Below are 22464 nucleotides of genomic sequence, written 5' to 3'. Positions count from 1 at the left end.
CGTTGCGGCTGGTTTATAATTGATTAAACGGCTCTAATATAAGAAGTAATAATTATTTTGGATCAGCGCCATCTAGCGGTAGTGATTTTTTTGGCCAAAAATTGCTTCTGAAATTCTGAAGGAGAGCTTTAGGCATCTTAGCCCTAGAGCCATTTAATTACTTATAAACCAGCCGCAACTAATGATGAAGCTATAAAATGAAAAAATATTGATACATGTGTTTTTGGCGGCAAGTTAACAATCTATTTTCTACCAAAAAATCGACCTCCTATGTATTTATACCTTTGAAGATAAATTTTCGAGCAAAAGATAATTGTTAACTTGCCGCCAAAAACACACGTATCGTTATTTTTTTATTTTATAGCTTCATCATGAGTTGCGGCTGGTTTCTAATTGATTAAATGGCTCCAATCCTGATTGCTCAGATGCAGAATTTTAGGAGCCACTTTTGGCCAAAAAATAAAGACCGCTAGATGGCGCTGATCCAAACAATTATTGCTGTTTACAGTAAAGTCACTTTATTAATTATAAACCGGCCGCAAATAATCTGATAAATGAACGCTAAATAATTGACATTTTTATTGCTACTTGCGGCAAGTTTACAGTCTATTTTTTACCCCAAAGTTGACCTCTAAAATTATAAATATTTTACTTACCTTATATGGCTTATAAAATCGACCATACTTAGTAGTGATTACTGTAATTACTACACATAACTTCACGTATATCTTACACCTTAGAGCATATACTTTAGTATACCGTATACTGGAATGAGTATGCAAGCAGCTGAGAGAGCGTGAAGGTAGGGTCAGTCAACTGTCGGTACAGCAGGGCCAATATTTTTGTCGCTGTACCGACGGTTGGCTGACTCGCTCGACTTACAGATCTCTCTCTTACCTCATGTCAGAACGGCTAGTCGGTAAGTGTATTCACTGTCGTTGTTAGTCATACCGACAGTCGGTTTAATCGTCGGTATGACAGATACCACATTTTCTTCAAAACAATCAGGGTGCTTTTTAGTTCGAAGTCATTCGCGCGAGATGGCGCTGATCATTCGCAATTTGGCGCACACACACGCACAGGTTGATTAACCATTTCTATAACTGAATTAAAGATCTTTTTTTTTGCATTATTGACGACAAAAAAACGAAGCACTCCCAAAATTCAATGAATAAATACATCCCGCTTACGAAATAACTATTTTGTTAGAATGTAAATATAAAACTGTGACAATAGCCTGCATGTACCTATATGCATTGTATAGATTTGCATAGATACAAATACAATACAATCAAAAGGCGCTTGCGTCGCGTTCTTGCCTTAATGCCTTTTAATGTCCTAGCGTCCTAACCTCAATGAGCTCCGGGTCTTCCCCCTTGACTTTACCTCTACTTCTTCGTCTTCGTCGGCATCTCGAACAATACTTCGTATATTCTTGTGGCGATCTTTCTCTCTCTCCCGATACTCCCGTGCACGATTTTTACCTTAGGGCTCGAATAAAATAAAACGGGAAAGTAAATAAGTAAAGACAATATATATTCATTCAGTTGGCTGGTCCGCACCCGCGCGCGATACGACGCAGCAGTCCAACTCTCTCGTGTGAAAAGAAATAATAACAAAAACGAGAGTAAAATATTTATAGTTGAATCGAGGTGGACACGCACGAAAGATGCAACATGCAACCATCACGGTATATTATCGTCTGCCCTGGTGTCCGTGATACAGTGTGGAGTGTACGTTTTCCATAACAAAACAAAACTCGACGAAGGCAAAACACGCGATACTGTGGAGAGTTACATTGCGAATGGCCTGATTCTACCCCACGGAGGAGTGGTGTGACCGGGTCCTTTCTATCCTCGCTTGAGTATATGAAGTGCCAAGCCAGCCAGGAGCCAAGACGACGACGGCTCGGTGGCTGCTGCTGCATCTCAGCTAAAGATGGGCGACATATGTGCCGGCTTCGAGGAGCTAAAGCTCGACTCGAGCTTCTTCGCCAAAGTCAAGTACTATGTCAGCGGCGAGGCAGATCCCAAGGTGCTTTATTGTCTCTCTCTTCGCCATAACAAACTTACATACACCCTCCTACTGTATTGTTTTACTGTTTGTTTGCATGGGACTTTTGTTATTTATTTTGTGTGATTCTACCTGGTGTTTTTGATTTCTACAAAGAATTCCATTTTTCTTTATTTTTTATTTTTAAACTGCTTTGAGAAACTACTCAACAAGTGTCAACATTTGCTTTAGCTATTGACAAATTGTTACCTTGTAATGCTACAAAAAGGTTTCTTCTTTTGAATTGTATTTATAAAGATGCAGTTTATACGTCTATTGTAACTTTCCATGTATTGGATTCCTGTTTTTGTTAATAATGCACATGTACACTATTTGGTAGCAATTCAAAAACGTTTCTTTAAAAGATTGATTAAATGGTGAAATTTCTTTGCAGATTCTAAATATTTTACAAGAAGGAGGAGCTGAAAGATCCAATTATTTTAGTGATTTCGTTTCACATTTGATTGCTGGCTTTGAAGCTTTGGAAAATGATATTTCTGCAGCAAAAGATTTGTATGAAATTCCAGCAGTGACGCAAGATTGGATTTTTTATTCTGCAAAATGCAGACAACTTCTTCCGTATCCTTTTACTTGCATAAAATTTTTGTGAATAGTTGTTCATTTTTTATAAATTATTTAATTTTTGACAAGTCACTTGTTTCAAACTTCTTACTGTTTTGCAAACAGAACGTTGTTTGTTAAAATTGGTCTATTTTTAATTTTGATGGAAACTAATTTTTTTCCTTGACGAAATTTTTTGCACATTAAGAACTCATTATTTTTCACCTGAAGACAATCAGTTATTTTCCAATGTAAAGGCCTGTATATCACAAGTCAGTCGATCAGACAGCAAAGCATTATGGGCTATGATAACTCTGCAAGGGGGTAAATGCCAAATGAAATTGGATCGTTTTTGCACACATTTAATAGTTAGTAAAGCCAGCGGGGCAAAGTATGAGGCTGCATCGAGACATCAGATCGACATTGTTACTCCTGACTGGGTAGTTGAGTGTTGCAGAAAAGGAAGTCTTGTGGGGGAAACAGAGTTCCATCCAAGATTTCTAGTCTACCCATCTCCAAATAGTTCTACAGCGTTAATTACAGGATTTATGGATGAAGAGCTAGAAAACAACACTACTCCAGAAGAGCAGGAGTGTACAAAAGCAATGCTTGAACAATTGAAACAAAGAATGCCATGGAATCAACAGAAATCTCAGCCAGCAGTGACATCGCAAGCAATGCCTCAAAACCCAAGTGTAACGTCAACCACTTCACCTGGACCAATGTATCTTCCCACAAGCTCTCAAAATATCAACAATGTAAAAAGACCTGATCAGCCATTACAGCAATCTCAGCAGCAAGTGCCACAACAACAGATGCAACATTCACATCAACTACAACAAGTGCAGCAACAACTACAACAAACTCACCAGCAACAGTTGCAACAGCAGCAAATTCAACAGCCACAGCAGCACATACAACAGTCTCAGCAGTCACAACAACAAATGCAGCAGCTACAACAGCAGACAAAAATGCAACAACCCCAGCAACAGACGCAACAGCAACACTTAAAGCATCCACAAGGGCAGTTGCAGCAGCCAATGCAGCAGTCACATCAGCAATTACAGCAGCCAACACAACAACCAATACAACAACAACAACAACAACAGTTTGCTGCGTGGTCGTCGGCCCCACCAAACACAGCTGTACACTCTACTACGAGCATTCCAATTTCTTCCGTGCAGAATAATATGCAACAGGGTGGATGGAACTCCCCTGGAGTTCAGTCGAATAATATGCTTCCTTTGAAGTCTCCTACTCAACAAGATATACCCACTTCACAGATGATGAATTCTCAAGGTATGCATCAACCACAGCAGATGCTGAACCAACAGCAGGAACTTCTTCAAATACCACAGCAGCCACAGATGAATCAACAACAACAGAACATAAATCAGCAGGCTATTGTGTCCCAACAGCAGCAAGTTAATACACAAATGTTGCATCAGCTGTCATCCCAGCAGGTAAATGCTCAACAACAACAACAACAACAACAACAACAACAACAACAACAACAGTTGATGCCTCAGCAGCAAATGGTGCAGTCCCAGCAGATGTTACCTCAGCAACAAATGATATCACAACAGCAGATGATGCCTCAGCAGCAAATGGTGCTTCAACAGCAGATGACATCTCAAGCGCAATTGGCACCACTGCAACAAATGGCCCCACAACAACAGATGGCTACCCAGCAAATGGTACCGCAGCAACAATTGACGTCACAACCTCAAATGACGCCACAACAGCAGATGCCTCCTCAACAAATGGTGCCGCAACAACAAATGCCACCGCAACAGCAAATGGCCCCACAGCAACAGATGTCTGTTCAACAACAAATAATGCCTCAACAGCAAATGACTCCTCAACAACCCATAAATCCGCAGCAGCATTTGAGTCCGCAGCAACAAATGGTTCAGCAACAAATGATACAACAGCCGATAACTTCGCAGCAGCAGTTGGTGCCTCAGCAGCAAATGGCTCCTCAGCAGCAACAACAGCAAATGGTGCAACAGCCAATGACATCGCAACAACAAATGACAACTCAGCAACAAATGGTCCCTCAACAACAGATAGCTCAGCAACAGCAAATGACGCAGCAACAATTGGCTGCCCAACAGCAATTGCTTCTACAAAAACAACAAATGCTTTCTCAGCAAGTGCAGCAGTTGAATCAGCAGCAGAACCAGCAAATGGGAATTCAGCAGCAGCAGCAGCAGCAGCAGAATCCAATACAAAAGCAACAGCAGCAACTAACGCCAGAACAGTGCCAACAAATGATACTGCTCCAACAACAGCAGCAAAAGATTCAACAGATCTCGCAACAACTTCAACAATCTGTGCCACCAGGCTCCCAACAATTCATCGTTCGAGAAGGTCAGGTACAACAGTCACCGACTCAACTGGTAGGACCGAATCAGCAAGGTTTCATGGTTCAGAGAGACGCCCGATGGCAACAGCAACAGTATCAGCTGCAACTCCAGAGGCAACAGCAGCAACAACAAATAGCTGGCCAGCCAAGGCCAGCTGCTCCGTGGCCACAGCAGCCCTCGCAACCACCCAGACAGCTTATCCAGCTGGACGAGCAAACGCATCAGCAGCTGCAGCAAATGGACCCCCAGCAAAGAGCGCAGTTCATACAAAAACTTCAGAAACACAAGACGTTATTCCTTCAACGACCTATACAACAACGTCAGCAGCCGGGACCACATATTGCTGTTGTTCGGAGTCCAGGGAAACCTGGTCAGCCTGGAGGAATCCAATGGGTTTCGCAAGCAAGGCCACAACTCATGGGACCACAGGTAAACAATAATGGTGTCGAATTGTCCACAGATTTTATAATTTTCATCAGCACAGTTGATCGAATTACCAGTGTTGTCGCATAGATTTTTCTGATGAAAAAATTTACTTACAGATCTCGGGAGCACCAGGCCAAAAGCCTGCTCAGATGCATCCTGTTGTTCAGCCACCTGCCCTTGCGCCAATTAACTCCAACAGCCAGGTCGTTGTGCAGACAAGTCAGGCACCTCAGGGTGCCCAACAAATCGTTCAAAACCAACCGTTTCCTCAAGGCCAGCCTCTAACGCAGCAGCAGCTCGCGCAGCTCCAGATGCAGAAGCAGCAACAACAAATTGCTCGAATACAATTGCAGCAGATGCAACAGCAACAGCAACAACAACAACAACAACAACAACAACAGCCGCAGCAACAGCAACAAATTGTGGGTCAACAGCCAGAGCCCGGTGCTATGGCAGCCATGCCTGGTCCTGGCGGTACTCAACCATTGTCTACCGATCAGCAGCTCGTTGTGAACGCCAAAACGAAAACTGCTCTGGCTAACATGCTTACCAATAGACTACAGGGTGGTGCGGCGGACGGTAGCGCAGCTGGACAGTTGAGGTTGATGACAGCTCAGCACAGGCCACCACCTCCACCCTCCCAGGATCCTCAGTTGCTAGCTGCCTATCAGAGGAGAACGTTGGGAAATATCACGAACGGTGCACCTCCAGGAAGTCCTGTCAAGATGCCAGGTTCTGCTGCTGCAGCGCAACAGCCAAAAGCGCAGTTCTATGGTCACAATCCTAACTTAAAGTGTAAGAATATTATTATCTTATTTTCAAAACTACAGTTTTGTAAATACTGTATCATATATTGATATGGTTCTTTTTTTTTTGCCATTCAGTGCCTCCAGATCTGTTCCTACTCGGTTGTATATTCGTAATTGTCGAGTACGATACGTCGGGCGATGAAGTGGCAACTTGGAAACAAGTAATCGAAAAACACGGCGGTGAAGTAGAGCCACAGTATTGTGCGAGGGCAACGCACGTACTGGCAATGACGCAAAAGCATCCTCTAATCGCGCAAGCCATTCGAGACAACAAGCGCTGCATAACGGCGCATTGGCTCTCGGACGTCGTGAACAAACAGCAGGTGCTACCGCCCTGGCACGCACTCCACTTTCCTCTACCCTTTGGTATACCTGAACAACCTTGTACCAAACAGATTGTATCATTGTCAGGCTTCGAGGGCGAGGAACGTGCCAAAGTCAAGTTCATGCTGGAGGCAATTGGTGCCAAGTTTACCAAATACTTTTCGCGCCACAATACGCTATTAATTTGTAAGAGGTACGTGAGGGTCATTTTTTTACTTTCGTCAAGTGACTAAGAATCATTAAAAACCAAAATATTCATGTAATCACTACTAAAGCTTGAACATTGTTATTTAAAGTTATAATCAAACTACACTTTGAACACAAACAAAATGTGCACACGAAACGATTTTATTTTATTTTTACAAACTTTTTAGTTAATCATTGGATAGTCTTGCTTGACTTTATAGTTAGTTTATAAAATTGATAATTACATTTTTTGCAACTAACAATTATTTAGTTTAACAGCAGTATTGAGGATCAGTAGATAGTAAATTAGCACGATAATTTAATTTTTTTTTTTTTTTTCAGACCCGAGGGACCAAAATATAAAAAGGCACGTGAATGGCAGACTAGTGTTGCAAATGCCCAGTGGTTGACAGATTTGCTCTGTGGTCATATGTCAGCATTGCATCAGTTAGAAGCCTCTAAATATCAACAGTATAGTTTAGGAAATCCTTTTAGATTAGATTATTCACTTGTGCCTCATCTTATGGGTAAGTCCACCACGATCTGTTCTTGAAACTCTGTAATATGAAAAAAATATTTTAAACCTTACTTTGTGTCATAGCTGCTTGGAAAATGCCTATAAATATAACTCAAGAATCTTACGATAAGGTTAAACAAGTCGGCCAAGGACCAACCGCGATGAGAAAGTATAAAAAACCAAAATTAGATATACCATTGTCGAATAAGGATCCCCAAAATTTGGCATTAGATGAACCTATAACTATAAGTAATCCAAATCCTCCTTCACTGGAAGATCAACCGAGGATATTATTTTCTGGTATAAGCCCGAAAAAACATGCAAAAGTAAGTTTCTTTATATATATATTTTTTTTTTTCATTTCAAACTTGTACTGGGTAAACGATTTTCCAAATACAACGTTATATTTAATTTTCATAGCGTATTAGAGAACTAGGTGGTACGCTAGCATCAAGTTGGAAAGATGCTACGCATTTGGTAATGAACGCACCTCTGCGAACTGTGAAACTTCTTTGTTGTCTGTCACATTGTAAATATATCGTTAGTCTTCAGTGGCTACTTGACTGCTCGGCAAAGAATACTTTTGTTGAGGAAAGTTCGTATACGTTGAATGATCCTGAGTTTGAGAAGAATTTTAGTTGCAATATTGAAAAAGCACTAGCTAGTCCTAATCGTGGTAGTATACTTAAGGTGAGTTTCTTTTTGATGAGTATCATAGATATAAGTACAAGTTTTCCCAATTTTCAACAAATCCTTGTTCGTAGGGTAAAACGTTTTATGTTACACCAAGTGTAATACCTTCTCCGTCAGCAATGGCAGAAATTATTGAGAGTGCTGGAGGCAATGTAGATAAACAAAGAAAATCTCTTGCTCAAATACAAGAGATGAGCAGCGGAAAGTCAGATTATATAATAATCACAGTTGAAAATGATTTACATTTATTGGCTGATGTCCTTCGAGCAGATATAAGTAAGTCTTACATTGTACCTTTGTTGAATAATATGAGTTGATTGCTTAGTGATGATAAAACGCCTCTGAATCAACTATCGCCAATAGTGTGATGTTTTCCATCCTTACTTGTTAGTTTGAGCGCACAATTAGCATCCTTACTTTTCTAGTTTAAGTCTGAAAGCAATCAAACAACTATTATTTCATGTAAGGCCAAAGAACATTGTGTCTTTTGTATTATAGATTATTGAGGAAAATTTTTTATTTCAGATGTATACAGTGCGGAAATCGTTTTAGGAGCTATTGCCAAGCAATGCTTCCAACTTGACACGTCTTCTCCGTCGTAAAAAAGTGAATGCATAAGTAAATATAAAATTTATATAATTTTTTATTTGACTCGTTTATCAGAGCTGTATTGAAATTTACTTGTGAATAATAGAATATTTAATTTCGATACACTTTTCCAAAAAGACAATAATTTTTTTTATTTTTTTTTTTGTTTTTTAAAGAAACCAATCATTTAAATTTTAAATTGATGTTTCTCTTATCAAAATTATCATTACCTGCGACGTGCATTACAAAAATTACAATATAATTTTGAATTAGTTCTTTCGTATTGTATATTAGTAAATTTAAAAGATTTAATATAAAATTTAATTCATTGTTTATAGGTAAGTGTTTATTTCATAATTTAATAAAACATGAGTATGCGCTAAAAATTGTACAAATATTACATTCTCATAAAAATTGTGAACCTATTTTGTGTTGTCAAAATACATCCAACACCATTGGATCATAGTTTTGAAAAGAAAATATCTTTATTTTTGTTAGAACCAAAAATAAAAAATCTATTTAATATACCCAAATGCCTTGTTTATTTTCCACAACTATGCACATTATCCGTATACAAAACTAGATTAAGATTTTTTCTTTAAATGAGATATTTAATTTAAAAAAAAGAAACAACATTGTTGATTACTTCCTCAAAGTATACAGCTTACTGCTGTATACATAAAAAGGGACATGAAAACTTCAAAAATTCTAAACAATCTGCATTCGAAAAAAATTCCATTAGCACAATCGTAGAATGAGAAAAAATTCGAAAAATTGTAATGCCGTATTATTTTTTATGACATCTTTTATTCTTGTGTTAGTATACATTTTTAAGTAATTTTTAAAATTTTTTTGAACACAAGAGTGACATTGGCAAATTATTCTTGATAAATGATTATGTGCATTATTTTTTTAATGCATCTAGAATGATATACATGTATTTTTTTACCATGTCTGTTTACTAATTGATGTGGATGATAATAATTGAAGTACACATGCCACCAATGATGTTTTATTCGTGATTATTCAATATTCGTATGATTGGGAATCTTGTACAATTATCAATTGTAGTAAAATTTAACAACACATTTTGATATGGATTTTTGGTTCGTCACGAATAAATTATAAGTACCTACTATCAAAAAGTTGTGAGATGTACATTTGCTTATTCGTACACATTATAAAACACTTTTTACTATTCGTACAATAATCTAAATGGAACGACATTATAATCCGCTGTTGGACAAAAACAAAAAAAAATTCTATTATTTTTAAAGCAGCTGTGATTCTGAAAAAAATTATACCTTAAAAATTCTGTTAGTCTCGCGATTTTCGTCGTATTACTTGTTTGTCTTCACTGTCACTTTAAGTTTTATTCCAATGAAATTCGAAGTCCATCGGAAGGCGAGACCGATTCACAAATATATGCATATCTTGCCGATTTTTCTCGCTCAAGCGTATAATAAAGTTCTCATCATTACAAGCATTTCAATGCGAATCTTTTATGTATTTTGATGCGATAAATACGAGTGTGAATATTTTTTTTTTTATTTACATGGTTTGTTGCCTGTATCGGTTAAAAAGTGTCTATTCAGAGTAAATTTTCGGGTAAAAGGTTTGTCACATATTTTACATTTATATGGCTTCTCGCCTATGTGGATGCGAGTATGCTCGATGAGATAACTTTTATAAGTAAAAGATTTTCCGCAGATTTGACATTTATGTGATTTTTCGCCTGTATGAATCAGGGTGTGCTTTTTTAGAGAAGATGATAGAATAAAGGATTTTCCACACATTTCACATTCATATCGTAGACTTCCATCTGAATGGGTATAAATGTGTTGTTTGAGATCGAATTTGAGATGAAAAAGCTTACCACAATCGTGACGTCTCAAAGATCGCTCGCCAGTATGCATAAGAAGATGCGTTTGTAGATTACTTGAAACAGCGAAAGATTTTTGACATATTTTACATTTATATGGTTTTTCGCCCGTATGGATGCGAATGTTCATTATCAATTGAAATTTGTGAGAAAAAACCTTATTACAATAATTGCATTGGAAGTTCTGATTTATACCCAAACGTTCGCGTTTATTTGTATTAAGTTTTCTTTTGCAGGTACATAATTTACCAAAATATTTGCATACGCAGCCTTGCTTATGTTTATGCTTACCAACCTTTATTGCAGATGTTATTTTTTTAATTTTTCCAACGAGTGTTGTCCAAAATTTCAGAAAATACTGCGATTATAACAATTTAGCTATTATTGCAAATAGATGGTGGTCGAAACTTTTGTTGAAATACTTTTGGTCAATCGAAGAAAGTTGCTATCGTCTAGTTTTCGACATAATGACTGAAAATTATAGTAAAATTTTGCCTTAACTTATTTTAAATAAAAAAAAAAGAAGTGATTACATTTACAGTATATAGGAGTAATGGTCGTTTTTGACACAATATATGAGTGCCACCGCTGCTGGGGCTACATCCTTAAGTCCGAAGGATCATTAAATAGCCCCCGATGAATGACGCTTATGAGACGAACACGATTTTTGTACCACAGGCACGACAAACGTCAAAACATCATAAGTACGTCCAATGCAGCAAAAAGTATTACAAAAAAATTTATTAATAAATTTTAATTTACTAATAACAGTTTTCCAGCATCAAAAGCTGTTACAATATGACAATTTTTTGTGATAAAATTTCAATTTTTCTTAAAATTTATATGAGTGATAAAAAACTTATTTATTATTATTTATTTACATGTGGCTTTATCAATATTATATCATTTATTATTATTAATATTAAGCAGATGGATCATCTTACCAAAAAACTGATTTTACCATCGCCTAGTTAATTCTAACTTAAATTATAAGCATATGTGTTTTTATAAAATATGCAGACAACGTACATACATTTTAAAATTTTATAAATTTAAGATTCGATTAGTACAAATTTTTAATTTACCAACGTCGTGAGAATTTTTCTAAATCCATATGTAACGTACATTTAATATAATAATGTACTATTTAATATATAATACGTAATATTTAATTTTAATTACCTAAGATTACTGTAATCTTATCACTTGGTTCTATGAATAATCAAATAATATATCCTTAAATAATTTTACAAAATATCACTATAACTAATATGAGATCCATTGTTAAACGTTTTTTCTTCTTCATGTAAGTGCAAATATTTCCAAACTTATCCTCTATATTCTATGTAGGCAAAATAGGTGTCAATTCCATATAGAACCCCAACGACTCCACTGAGGTACTGAAAGAATAATGTATAGTTGATTTAGTATGACTTAATATTTATTATGAACATGTTTTAATAATCTTCATAATAATGAACATATTTTTTGTTTAATTTGAAAAAAAATCATAACAAAACATCGCATTATTTTGTACGTCCCATATGTACACTGACTTATTATAAGGAAGTATATTGAGCTAGTATTTAATTGATTCTAATGTTATTTAAAGCATTTATTAAAATATGATCAAAATTAATTTGTTGCTATGCAGAGCTGCTTTGTTGAAATGCTATGCAATATTTGTTAGCATGTGTAATATTATATTCATCTTAGTACTGGGATTGATATTTCGAAACCAAAATTGGTAGAAATAATATTACAGGCCATTTACGAATCTTAATAAAATAATCAAATAACGTATTAAAATTTTATACAAGACATTGTACATAGAAATTGCTTTAATTGTAATTTTTTAAGTTAAACGTTTTTTTTTTTTTTTTTTTAATTGTTTGAATTTTTTAATCTGTGCACAGTTTTGAATAAAAAAAAATTATAAATTTTTACAGAATATAGCAAGAATTTTGGTTTGAATTACCATATAAAACATATTTTATCTCTTTTAAAATAAAAATAAAAAAAAATTTTTTAAACATCTCATACATCTAATGAGGAAAAATTAAACAATTTGATCTTAAGCTCATTAATCATAGCTTTTCGTTAGATATAATACTTGCATCGAATTTTTAATAAGTTTTATACAAAGTTTGATACAGATAGATTAAAAATCAAGCTTTAGTACATGTTATAGCTTCAACTCGATAAAAAAATATACTATTGCATGCATTTATCACAAACATCATAAAAGATAATAATGTTGCTTTAAGCACTTACGTAAGCTGTTGTCATCGCTGGATAAACATAAAACCCAGGTGTTATGATATAAAGGGGCCAAAGGAACACTGTTGTTGCAAATCCAAGACACGATGCTGAACTCAAGCAAAAGCAGCAGGCAATGAAATTAAATATCATTTCCTGAAAAAGTGGAAAAGAGTAAAATAAAAATGTGCTCTTGAGAGGACGAGAATAAATAAATATCCTATATTGACTACTAAAACTTACAAACTGCGAAGACTGGATGAGTTTGTAGGATTTTTCGGAGCACATGTAACACAACAGCAAAATTGATGAGTTTAAAAAACACGCGGACGAAGTTGTTAATGCACCTTCGAAGGCAGATCCGATTTGTGCGTGGTAGAGCAAACCGTATTTAAGTAACAGACCCTGGATGATAAAATTGATGACCTGCGAGAAAATTTTTTTAATGAGCGAAAAGTGCTTGCTATTGCATCGAAAATAACAAATGGTAGTATATTAATACCACTTCTGATGCTTTAACCATTCCTGGCAGGGTCTTGAGAAATTCTATGTGGATACAAGTGAAGCAGCGACAACAAAAACACGGTATGCCTCCAGCTCCGTGGGTTGCGACTGGCGCTGTTTTGATGACTGGACCTGCTTTTTTGACCATCTTGGACTCTTTTTTATGACAGTTTCTTTTTTAATTTATTTTTACAAATTATTAGTTTTTGAACAAGCCATCAACTTTCTTTTTTTCTTGACAAACACTTTTTTTCATATTTATTAAATTACTGGTATAAGAAACCCTTTGTGTTAGCAAAAAAATGTGTGTGAATTCACAGAAGAGAATGGTTGTGCACTTTTGTGATTTTTAAAATAGGAAACTTTAAAATTAAAAATAGGGATGAATTCGAAATATTTATGGTAGTTGAAGCGCTTTCTTATGAGTACACCATGCAACTGAAGGGAGCAAGACTTGCTAGCATCCTCCAGCACCCCCCGCATCGCCGAAAGGTCAAATATGTCCGTGTGAGAAAAGTTGAAGATATTTTAAGCGGTGCCCTTTTCATGCAACAACATCAAAACAAACACGTATGTGTTATAGCGTAACCAATGAGCTTAGAATGTTTATAGTAAATAGTAATCAGAGAAAATGCAGTTATAAAATTTACGTATTAATATATTTCTATTATTTTTTATAATTTTTATAAACAGAATTTAATGTATTTCTAGTGTCTGGTATAGATATTTAATGTATTATTTTAATTTAATATATTTCTATTATTTTTTATAATTTTTATAAACAGAATTTAATGGTAAAAAATATTTCAATAATAAATATGTACATCTTGAATATAAATTTATTTTATGGTGCAGTTTACAATCACTTTGTTAATTGCAATTTAAATAAAAATATTTATCAAAATGAATATAACGATTTATGTGTCCAATTCAGGTAATATCTATCTAGCTTATTATTATTATTATTATTATTATTATTATTACTAAATTATTACTTTAAAAAAAAATTTTTTCTGAATTTCATGACTGAGAATTTAAAGTATTATACATCTTAAATTTTTAAATAATTATTTAACACTAAATACATTTACTGGGGTGTAATAATATTAGCTGAATGTTTTTTTGAAACAGCTTTAAAATAGCATAAAAAATTTAAAATGAGATGAAATTTCTGTTGTAAAAAGCTATCGACAAGACCGCAAGCAAACGTTTAATTTATAGGTATACTGTCTGATTCTCATAAAAAAAAATTAGTAGGTTTTTATTCTCGTTGACTAAGTCTTTTCTCTCGAGGTATAAGCTTTCACCCCGATTTCATATAAAAAAATTTTCCATCCCGATTTCCCTTGTGTAGATAAAAAAAAAAAAAAAAAAAAAAAAATTCCACGCTGTATAACTAGTATTACGAGTGGAAAAAAAGAATTGCTCCAAGTCTGCAATGTTCTCGTCCTTCGATAATTTGGTAGACCATGTCCAGTGGACACAAGGATTGCATTTCATCCTCATTTTTTAAGCACAACGTTTGTACCTAAATATGCGCAGGTTTTGCGCACAACCAATCAAGATTGAAAATTATTTGTAAAATTAAAAACTGCGCTGATCTAGGCACAATAATTTGTGAATACAACCCTCGCAGGTGCACCGCACCGCTCAACTTCCTAATAAAAAGAATCGACCACAACATCAGAAACACTCAAGCTCTGCATAAAATAAAAGCTCCGAATAAAATTGCATCATCGAAATCGCATACGATTCTTACACATACGCGGCGTCAGTGTATACATATAATATTATGTATACAATACCTAAAGAGTACTTGTATGTATATACGTATTAGCGTCAAAGTCGCTCAATGTATAGAACAGAGGAGAAAAAAAAAAAGATAATAAAAAAAAAGCAAAAAAGACCTCCGCTAGTCGTAGCGTATAGAGAAGAGCCGTGCGCGCGCGCGCTCGAGATTAGATTACGCAGCCTATAGGTTGTACATACGTATACATGTGGATACTCCTCGATTCTATTCTCTGACGTGTGCGACGCGTGTTAATTTTCGTTTCGCGCTTTTCTTTTCTTGTCCGTCCCTCGAGCCGCTTTTTCCTCGGTGACAGTTAGTGCCGAGATGTCCGTGCTCGAGACGATGTCGTCCCGGCGTACCCTGAGGTCCAGCTCTGGCAAGAAAAAAGGTAACAACGACGACGCGGAGGCAGAGTCGTGCGAGGAAGTGGATCTGCGGCTACCGATGTTCCCGGAGTTGGTCGCGGGCGAGATATCGAGCGAGGAATTCTTGGCAGCCGCGGAAGGGGTCGTCGGCATGCTCGGTACAATTTTTCTGCCCAAATTTACACAATTTCATTAAACTGCGCGTTAACGGCGCGATGGCTAACCCCCGAAATTGGTGACTCTAATCGTTGTTTTTTCAATGAAGCCGATCACGTTTATTAGCCGGTTTTTATTTTCATCGCGGTGACTCTTCGTGGTAAAATACGTAAAACGTTGCGAAATCGCGATTGACGATTGTGAAAATTTAATGCATTGTTTCGTATGATGTGCGCTAGGATTACCTTTGCGTACCAAGCGCTCACCGTATCAAGAAAAATGATACTTCAGCTTGTACAAATACAAAAATCATAGCTCTGGAAAATCGGTATTTTTATCCGTTGTGGAATCTATATTTGTATAATGTGATGGAATTAATGTCCCGTAGATTACTTCGGCAAACTGTTCATGCCAGTCAAGTGCGACATGCGGGGAAATGTCAACGTAAGCTCTCGAACGATAATAATCTTTGGTTGAATATTCTAAGGCTCGACTTGGTTTGATTAAATGTTAAATTATTACAGAAACTCGTCAAAAGGATGAACGTTGACAAAAAAAATCACGACACGTTACAAAAGATGCTACTGTTGGAAAAAGATAAAACGGATAGCCCAGTGGCGATTGACGCGCTCATGTGGTTGAGGAGGTGAATTTTCATTGTTTGTCATTAGCGTATAAAAAAAAATTATTTTTTTTTGTTTTTATCTCCAACCATATTTTATCAAAACTAGTAGTCATTTACACGCTATTGATATTGAGTATTTGTAAGCATCATCGTTATTACTTTTATTAAAGATAATAATTTATTTTTATAATTCTAAAAAATATATATAAAAAAAAAAACAGTGACAAAACGATTTTTGATTTTGTAAATCGAGTGCTGCGGACAAATATTCGGTTGAAAAATGACTATATTATAACATCATAGGGGACTGCACATGATTCAATTGTTCTTCGAGCACATGGTGAACGATTTTCACGCTGAGCAGCAGACAGAAGATCTTGTGGCGAATCTTAAAAAGTCTTACGAGTTGAGTCTAGAGCCGTACCATGGATATATGATCCAACAACTGTTTGGGGTGAGTTTTGAGGGAAAAATAAAAGTCGCGCCCGTATCTTTTACTAGCATAGATTATTGAAAATGTGTAGAATTTTTGAAATTTTTTGTTTTACGTTGCAGCTTTTATCTCGGATGATCCCGACGCGCACGCAAATTTTTCGAGCCCTCGCGAATGGCTGCGACGTCGAGCAGAGAATCGTGATAAGGAACGTCGACAGATTTTGCAAAAGACTGAGAGCCAACGTCACGAACCTCGAGGCTTTCTACGACGAGCACAATTTAGAAAATAATTACAAAGTTTGACGACTGCTGGATACGATTTTTTTTGTACTTTTTTTTTCCAAGCCATATGTTTTGAAATAAAAAATGTTCCTGCAAAAGTGTTCAAGTTACCGCTAGTTGTATATTTTGTAACTTAATTTATTAAACAAATAAAAAATAATTTTTACAGTATGTACATATTGTTTTTAATTGCTTACGAAAAGTATAAAAATTTATTTCAGCGTATTGTCGATACCGTACATCTGGGCCATGAAAAATCGCTTGGCGTGATAATCGGCCGACATTTTCAAGACAATTGTGCCGGTTACGATTTCGGCGGTTAGAAACGCCAATGCTATCCCATTGATGATCCTTTCGTTTCGGTAATACATGGAGTTTCTGTCGAACACTAGGAACATCAACAGCGGGAATTGTAGCAGAGTTGAAATGAGCCAGAAGCTGGCCAGTTCCGGGATCTGGAATTAATTGTAGTTGAACACTGCTGAATACATGAATAATTGTATCGTATTTTAGTAATTTCTACAATTTAAAAAAAAAAAAAAAAAATGTTTTTACATATCCTAAGAATTGGTTGAATTCATAAACATACGTAAGTAGTTCAAAAAAGAGTTTGCCTCGAATGCAATATTTTTTTTCTTTTTTTTTTTTAATTTCCTTGGATCAGTCAATTATCGTGAAATTTTTTCGAGGTTCATCCGAAGTTTATCTGATGGTACAGGAGTTAAAGACAAGATATTCATTTTATGAAGATTACTGAAGTATTAAAATAATAATTCTTATTTTTCTTTAATATTTAAAAAATAGTTTTTAAAATATTTATACAGCAATTTTTCCTAAATTCTTTTCTCTTTCAAAAATGCTTTTTTTTTTGGAAAAAAATTTTTCAGGCCACTGTGTTTTATGATTAGTACAGAAAAAGTATTTAAAATAGTATTCAGCGTGTTCATTCCCAATTCTGGATTTTTTTATAGCATGACGTCTGCTTGTCAATATAACGTAGAATCTAAAGCGTGAATCTCTGAAAATATTTATTTATACCATTTAAATTAAGTGATAAATCAATCCAATATAAATATATAAAGTAATCTTTAAGCACATTTTAATTGTTTTCCTCAATTTTTTCTTTTAAAAATAAATCATAATTATATTACGATTTTAATGAATGTTATTGTCACATTTATAAAAATTGTTAATTTCTTCAAATTCATTAACCAGTATATTATTAAAAAAAAAAAAAAAAAATAGTACCATTCGTTAATTTCCAAGCCGCATATCTTTCAGGATACATTTTACGCGAAAATTCTTAAAGTTTAAAAAAAAAAAAATTCTATAAGAAATCTCAAAGAAGACTTTTCGCTTATTTGATCGGACAACACTCTCACTATATTCCGGACAGTCTCTTTAACATATATATTATGTAAATATATAGCACTCACTTTTTCGCCGAGATTGCCAACATACCCCAAGTAGAGCCTTGCACATTCCAAGGTTGCTGCTGTGAGAAATGCCGCGACAGAGACGAACTTGTAGACCTTCGAAAGCTCGTAATACTGCGAGCGGAAGTCAAAGTAATTTTTTTAGTTTCACACTACTCTAAAAATTATTCATCAATTTTTCTTTATGCATATAGGAGGTAGAAACGTAGTCAGGGACTATTTTTAAAAAGTGTTTTTTTTTATTTTTTTATTTATTTAATTTATTTATCGGTTTAAAAAAAAAATATTTTCAACATTCACTCGGCTTGGGTGAGAACTTACACATGTCGTGCTCTTACAATAATTAGTATTATCACATATATTGTTTCGTATTTTTCACACAAAAACAATCATAAAATTTTCCGAAATTTTCCGTTTTAAAGCTCGTATGTTATGTATAAAAAAAAAAACGTATATTTTTCGATTTTTAGTGCTCTAAAACTAAATAAAACGAAATTTATGTGACGTTTCCTGTAGTTAAGATAATAAAATTATTACATACTTTTAAATCCAAGTAGTATACAAGAACGAGAATCCATATGGGAAACAGTCGAGTATTCAAATATAGAGCAATTTGGAGTGGCAGATTTGACTTTATTCTATTTCCTGTAACAACAAGTCGAAATTTTTATTTAAATATTTTATAAGGAATTAATTTCTAAGGACATTCTCTGGACGAATTATAGAAAATTAATGTTTCCTTAATTCCTTTGCGAACCATGATTTTGAAAAATGCTCAAATTATATTAAAAATGTTTGTGTTGGTACTAAAATAATAAAAAGTTTTTTAATATTAATTTGTTGCAAAAAAACATGCCTTATCGTCACTTATTGATTATAATTGCATGACGTTTAATGTATTAAATTAATCAAGCTACGCAATAATGGATGAAAATTGACGCTAACATTTTATTTTAACATTTTTATACCCAATATTGTTTTGCCATACGCATGTAGAGTAAAAAGTACTTGCCAATATCGTAAAACTCCTTTTTTCTATCATGGCACGCTAAACCGGGAAAAATGCGATCAGAAGCTGTGACAACCGAGTTTTTCCACGTTTCCATGTTTTTCAACAATTCACTACGTACTCGGATTAAAATAATCGTACAGATACATTTATCAAAATCAACGAGCGCTTATTACGCTATGTTTACATTTTACCGCTGCTAGGCAACGATATACTTACGCTCTTCGAATATAACACTGAAACAGGCATGTGTACCTCCATTAGGAATAACATCTAGTACATGAATAAAAGTTACGTATCCAGTTTGAAATGACAGAATTGTTATTTTGAATTTTAAAGGTTTGATGGTGTAATTTTTGATCGTTATTAATTTATGTATGAAAAAGAAAGGTTTTTTTCACAATTAGCAATCGAGACTTTTATTTTAAAAAATTGTGGTATTATTTACAAAAAATTAAAAAATACATAAATGACAATGCTTGGACTGTTTAAAAATTTTTCATTCAAGCAGTAATTGTCATAGAAATTTATTCCACGAAAGAGACCAAATTTTTGGAGTAATATTAACTATCATCAAGCTTTGATAGAATTTTATTAACTATAAAATCTTTTTTCTGATTTTCTTGCAGACCATTCCAATCTAATTTATTTACAGCAACCACTTTATAGTTCATAGCTTCTAATGTGTCGACTGGTACTGTATATATGCCCATTAACTTTTTCGTATTTCTCCAGTACCAGTAATAAGGCAAGTGTAATAAACAAATTCTAAAAAAATTAAAATTATTTATGAATTTCGTCAAGTAAATTTTAAACTCAAAAGTTATATGATTATTTACGTTTTGTATTCTGGGGGAATATTTAGATCTTCTATATACTCCAGATCGTTGGGTTCTTTTTTACTTGTATTTATCGAAACTGGTTTTCCATTCTCGTCAAAAACCAAAAAATAATCTGAAATAATAAAAAATAAAATATTAGCCTTACATGCCACATGAAAAACTACAAGATTAATTTAAATTTACCTATTAAGTGATTAAGTTTCGTCGCAACGTTCATCTTTATGTACTTTTCATCTCCAAGCCATTCTTTTAAGGGATCTAATAATAAGAACTTATAATTCTCATTTCTTGCGCTTTTTTTATGTACAAAAGCTTTTAAGGATACCATTTGTGATTTTGTAGGCATTGGCCCAACGTACTCTTTATCTAACTGCACTAGCTGAACTAATTTACAGAATGTCCAATGCATGAACTTATCTTGGGAGTAATCGAATTTGCCATCAAAAACTTTTTCCAATAAAAAGTATGGATGAGAACCCAGAATACACAAATTTAGTGCCAAAATACAAAGAGTTTGGTGATCGTAACTTAGCAATGTTTGTCGATTTTGACAGACAAAGTTTTCAATTTGATCCCAAAAGATCGTTTTACACTTTGATAAGGCCAATCCGTGTATCAAAACTAACAATTTTCCTGCCTCATCCGAAATATTGTGCTCTGATATTACTATTTTTTCATAATACGATGCACTGCAGTAATTGAGCAGTTCTTTACTTTGATGTCTAATAGAGTTTAAGCTCTTGAGCACACTTAATGCTTTCTCAAAACCCATGTCATCCTCCACGACTTTTTTCAACAAGTTATCATAAAACTTTTCATTGTAACGTAGGTTTTTCCTATTAATTTGGAATTCAATAGAATTTACTTTAGTTGAATCAAGTGTACAATATTTAGGACAAGAATAAATTTTTACTTACACGTATCTTTGATCTCGTCTTATTCGTTCGGAGACAATGTAAATTGCATAAATAACTTCATCAGCTGAAAGGAATTCGCTGTTTTCAGTAAGTATATCGAGTACTCTGTGATACACATCGAACCATGCCTGTTGAAGAGTACGGGGCGCATAGTAGTGTTCGCACAGTGCTTCTAATATTAATATAGCATATTTAAGAGGTATTTCACCCTTGTACTTTTGCAATTTTTCAACGACAATGTGTTCCAAGTCGTGGTTTTTCATATTAAAAGCTGTAAAAGACAGTCCATGAGCAAGATGGCTTATGTCATTTTCATCAAATTCCATTGACATTTTTATGATAAATTTGTGCTTCAGGTTATCCATGAGTGAGTTTGCTTTGATAGGTTTTAATATATTTTTTAATAATGAGGCCAGAGCACTAATCTCTGTCAAAGACAAGTAATGCAATTTTTTTTCAATATGCTTAGCAAGTAATTCCACAATTTCCAAATTGTTTGGTATATCCATTCTTTTTAAAATTTCTAAAATCTGTAGGATTTCAGATACAGTCAAATTGCTTGCTTTTGAACGTATGACTGAGGACAACTGTTTAAAAAATTCTTGATCTGTGAGGTCTGTAATTTTTGCAGAAGCCTTTTTATTCAAGTACAATTTCATGAATTTCTTAAGAGCCATAACAATGTGAGATCCATCAACAATGTCTTCGTTGTTTTCCAAGCTAAACAAAATTTTTGATGGAAACACAGTATCCAAATCTGCCATCAGTCTGTCGCTTCGATTTTCAACCGGCACTGTTTGAGCTTCTTCCATGACTATTTGCCAATAACAGTTAACCAAAGAAATATTTATAATCAGCAAGTACAATGGAAATGAAGGGAATATTTACCTTTCATTATTCTCACGTGTGTTGTGTGATGCAAAGAAAGTCGCTGTGTAAAAGCAGTTGTATTTTTTAATGCTAGACATGGTCTTAGAATGCTTCTAAGTAACATCATCAACAAATTGATTTGATTAAAAATATATTTTCACAACAAAAACAAATTCATCATTTGGTACAAGAAATCATACTAAGATTTATGTCAGTTTTAAAATAATACTTTTTTTTCTTTCTTTTAAAATATATTACTTCATTAATTATAACATATAAACCTATAACACTAAAAGGTTACGGCATTACAAAAAAAATCTCGGCTCCAGCAGCAGACGACGACCTGCAAATGCGTGTGCTCTTGAAAGCTCCAAAACTATGATGAACCAATCAGGAGGCTTGGAACGAGTCGCTTCCATATTGGATTTTGCACCAATGAACACAAAGAGCGCGATATTTAATTGTGACATTCGATAACACGCTTAATAACTTTAACAATCGGTATTGAGCAATGGTGGTGGACATTGATGAGTAATTTATTTGTTGGATTCAATTAAATCGTCGG

The 22464-nt window shown here is 34.5% G+C and overlaps 5 protein-coding genes across 8 annotated transcripts; 2 read left to right on the top strand and 3 right to left on the bottom strand.

Moving 5' to 3' along the window:
- Positions 1–1352: 1352 nt before the first annotated feature.
- Positions 1353–9016, top strand: Ptip (PAX transcription activation domain interacting protein). 3 transcript variants are annotated; one of them, XM_089596362.1, is made up of 12 exons: positions 1353–2034; positions 2447–2631; positions 2822–4223; positions 4293–4542; positions 4654–5411; positions 5525–6203; positions 6293–6734; positions 7070–7254; positions 7329–7570; positions 7665–7934; positions 8009–8213; positions 8463–9016. In XM_089596362.1, the coding sequence occupies exons 1-12, from the start codon at positions 1939–1941 to the stop codon at positions 8537–8539; spliced, it is 4791 nt and encodes a 1596-aa protein (XP_089452488.1). In that variant the 5' UTR covers positions 1353–1938; the 3' UTR covers positions 8540–9016. The 3 variants fall into 3 exon arrangements, with proteins under 3 accessions (XP_089452488.1, XP_089452486.1, XP_089452487.1); XM_089596361.1 differs by having other exon boundaries at positions 1366–1427; positions 1548–2034; positions 2822–5411; positions 8463–9015; XM_089596360.1 differs by having other exon boundaries at positions 2822–5411; positions 8463–9015.
- Positions 9017–11735: 2719 nt separating this feature from the next.
- Positions 11736–13557, bottom strand: LOC106639874 (protein singles bar-like). The gene is made up of 4 exons (XM_014353677.2): positions 13169–13557; positions 12910–13092; positions 12682–12822; positions 11736–11807 (listed from the first exon to the last, which is right to left on the bottom strand). The coding sequence occupies exons 1-4, from the start codon at positions 13316–13318 to the stop codon at positions 11736–11738; spliced, it is 546 nt and encodes a 181-aa protein (XP_014209163.1). The 5' UTR covers positions 13319–13557.
- A 1665-nt stretch (positions 13558–15222) lies between these two features.
- LOC106639873 (glycolipid transfer protein) lies at positions 15223–17000 on the top strand. Of its 2 annotated transcripts, none has more exons than XM_014353675.2 (5): positions 15223–15350; positions 15872–15927; positions 16008–16129; positions 16412–16562; positions 16664–17000. In XM_014353675.2, the coding sequence occupies exons 1-5, from the start codon at positions 15287–15289 to the stop codon at positions 16844–16846; spliced, it is 576 nt and encodes a 191-aa protein (XP_014209161.1). In that variant the 5' UTR covers positions 15223–15286; the 3' UTR covers positions 16847–17000. The 2 variants fall into 2 exon arrangements, with proteins under 2 accessions (XP_014209161.1, XP_014209160.1); XM_014353674.2 differs by having other exon boundaries at positions 15223–15485.
- A 21-nt stretch (positions 17001–17021) lies between these two features.
- On the bottom strand, positions 17022–19694 carry LOC106639842 (transmembrane protein 17B). Its single transcript, XM_014353638.3, has 4 exons — positions 19274–19694; positions 18803–18906; positions 18262–18375; positions 17022–17280 (listed from the first exon to the last, which is right to left on the bottom strand). The coding sequence occupies exons 1-4, from the start codon at positions 19365–19367 to the stop codon at positions 17038–17040; spliced, it is 555 nt and encodes a 184-aa protein (XP_014209124.1). The 5' UTR covers positions 19368–19694; the 3' UTR covers positions 17022–17037.
- A 59-nt stretch (positions 19695–19753) lies between these two features.
- On the bottom strand, positions 19754–22165 carry LOC106639843 (uncharacterized). The gene is made up of 5 exons (XM_089596399.1): positions 21918–22165; positions 21030–21843; positions 20296–20948; positions 20110–20224; positions 19754–20038 (listed from the first exon to the last, which is right to left on the bottom strand). Exons 1-5 carry the CDS (start codon positions 22024–22026, stop codon positions 19834–19836), a joined length of 1896 nt encoding a protein of 631 aa, XP_089452525.1. The 5' UTR covers positions 22027–22165; the 3' UTR covers positions 19754–19833.
- Between the last annotated feature and the right edge of the window lie 299 nt (positions 22166–22464).

This window comes from Copidosoma floridanum, unplaced genomic scaffold (assembly GCF_036245765.1).
Source record: "Copidosoma floridanum isolate Cflo_tuat_1 unplaced genomic scaffold, Cflo_Japanese_pri ptg000030l, whole genome shotgun sequence".
Classification (NCBI taxonomy): Eukaryota; Metazoa; Arthropoda; class Insecta; order Hymenoptera; family Encyrtidae; genus Copidosoma; species Copidosoma floridanum.
Note: the sequence above shows the minus strand (reverse complement) of the source record. Positions and strands in the feature narration are given on the sequence as shown.

Bases quoted from the DNA above. Each gene is read 5' to 3' on its own strand.
- Ptip (XM_089596360.1), top strand. From the start codon at position 1,939: ATGGGCGACATATGTGCCGGCTTCGAGGAGCTAAAGCTCGACTCGAGC. The intron at 2,632-2,821 runs GTATCCTTTTAC...TTGCACATTAAG, and splicing joins AAATGCAGACAACTTCTTCC to AACTCATTATTTTTCACCTG. The intron at 7,255-7,328 runs GTAAGTCCACCA...TTTGTGTCATAG, and splicing joins ACTTGTGCCTCATCTTATGG to CTGCTTGGAAAATGCCTATA.
- LOC106639843 (XM_089596399.1), bottom strand. From the start codon at position 22,026: ATGATGTTACTTAGAAGCATTCTAAGACCATGTCTAGCATTAAAAAAT. The intron at 21,844-21,917 runs GTAAATATTCCC...ATTGGCAAATAG, and splicing joins ACACGTGAGAATAATGAAAG to TCATGGAAGAAGCTCAAACA. The intron at 20,039-20,109 runs GTAAATAATCAT...TAATTTTTTTAG, and splicing joins ATTCCCCCAGAATACAAAAC to AATTTGTTTATTACACTTGC.
- LOC106639873 (XM_014353674.2), top strand. From the start codon at position 15,287: ATGTCCGTGCTCGAGACGATGTCGTCCCGGCGTACCCTGAGGTCCAGC. The intron at 15,486-15,871 runs GTACAATTTTTC...AATGTCCCGTAG, and splicing joins AGGGGTCGTCGGCATGCTCG to ATTACTTCGGCAAACTGTTC. The intron at 15,928-16,007 runs GTAAGCTCTCGA...AAATTATTACAG, and splicing joins ACATGCGGGGAAATGTCAAC to AAACTCGTCAAAAGGATGAA.
- LOC106639842 (XM_014353638.3), bottom strand. From the start codon at position 19,367: ATGGAAACGTGGAAAAACTCGGTTGTCACAGCTTCTGATCGCATTTTT. The intron at 18,376-18,802 runs GTATGTAATAAT...TTCCGCTCGCAG, and splicing joins TATACTACTTGGATTTAAAA to TATTACGAGCTTTCGAAGGT. The intron at 17,281-18,261 runs GTGAGTGCTATA...AATTAATTCCAG, and splicing joins TTGGCAATCTCGGCGAAAAA to ATCCCGGAACTGGCCAGCTT.
- LOC106639874 (XM_014353677.2), bottom strand. From the start codon at position 13,318: ATGGTCAAAAAAGCAGGTCCAGTCATCAAAACAGCGCCAGTCGCAACC. The intron at 12,823-12,909 runs GTAAGTTTTAGT...CCACTTTTTCAG, and splicing joins TCATCCAGTCTTCGCAGTTT to GAAATGATATTTAATTTCAT. The intron at 11,808-12,681 runs GTAAGTGCTTAA...TTATTCTTTCAG, and splicing joins CAGCGATGACAACAGCTTAC to TACCTCAGTGGAGTCGTTGG.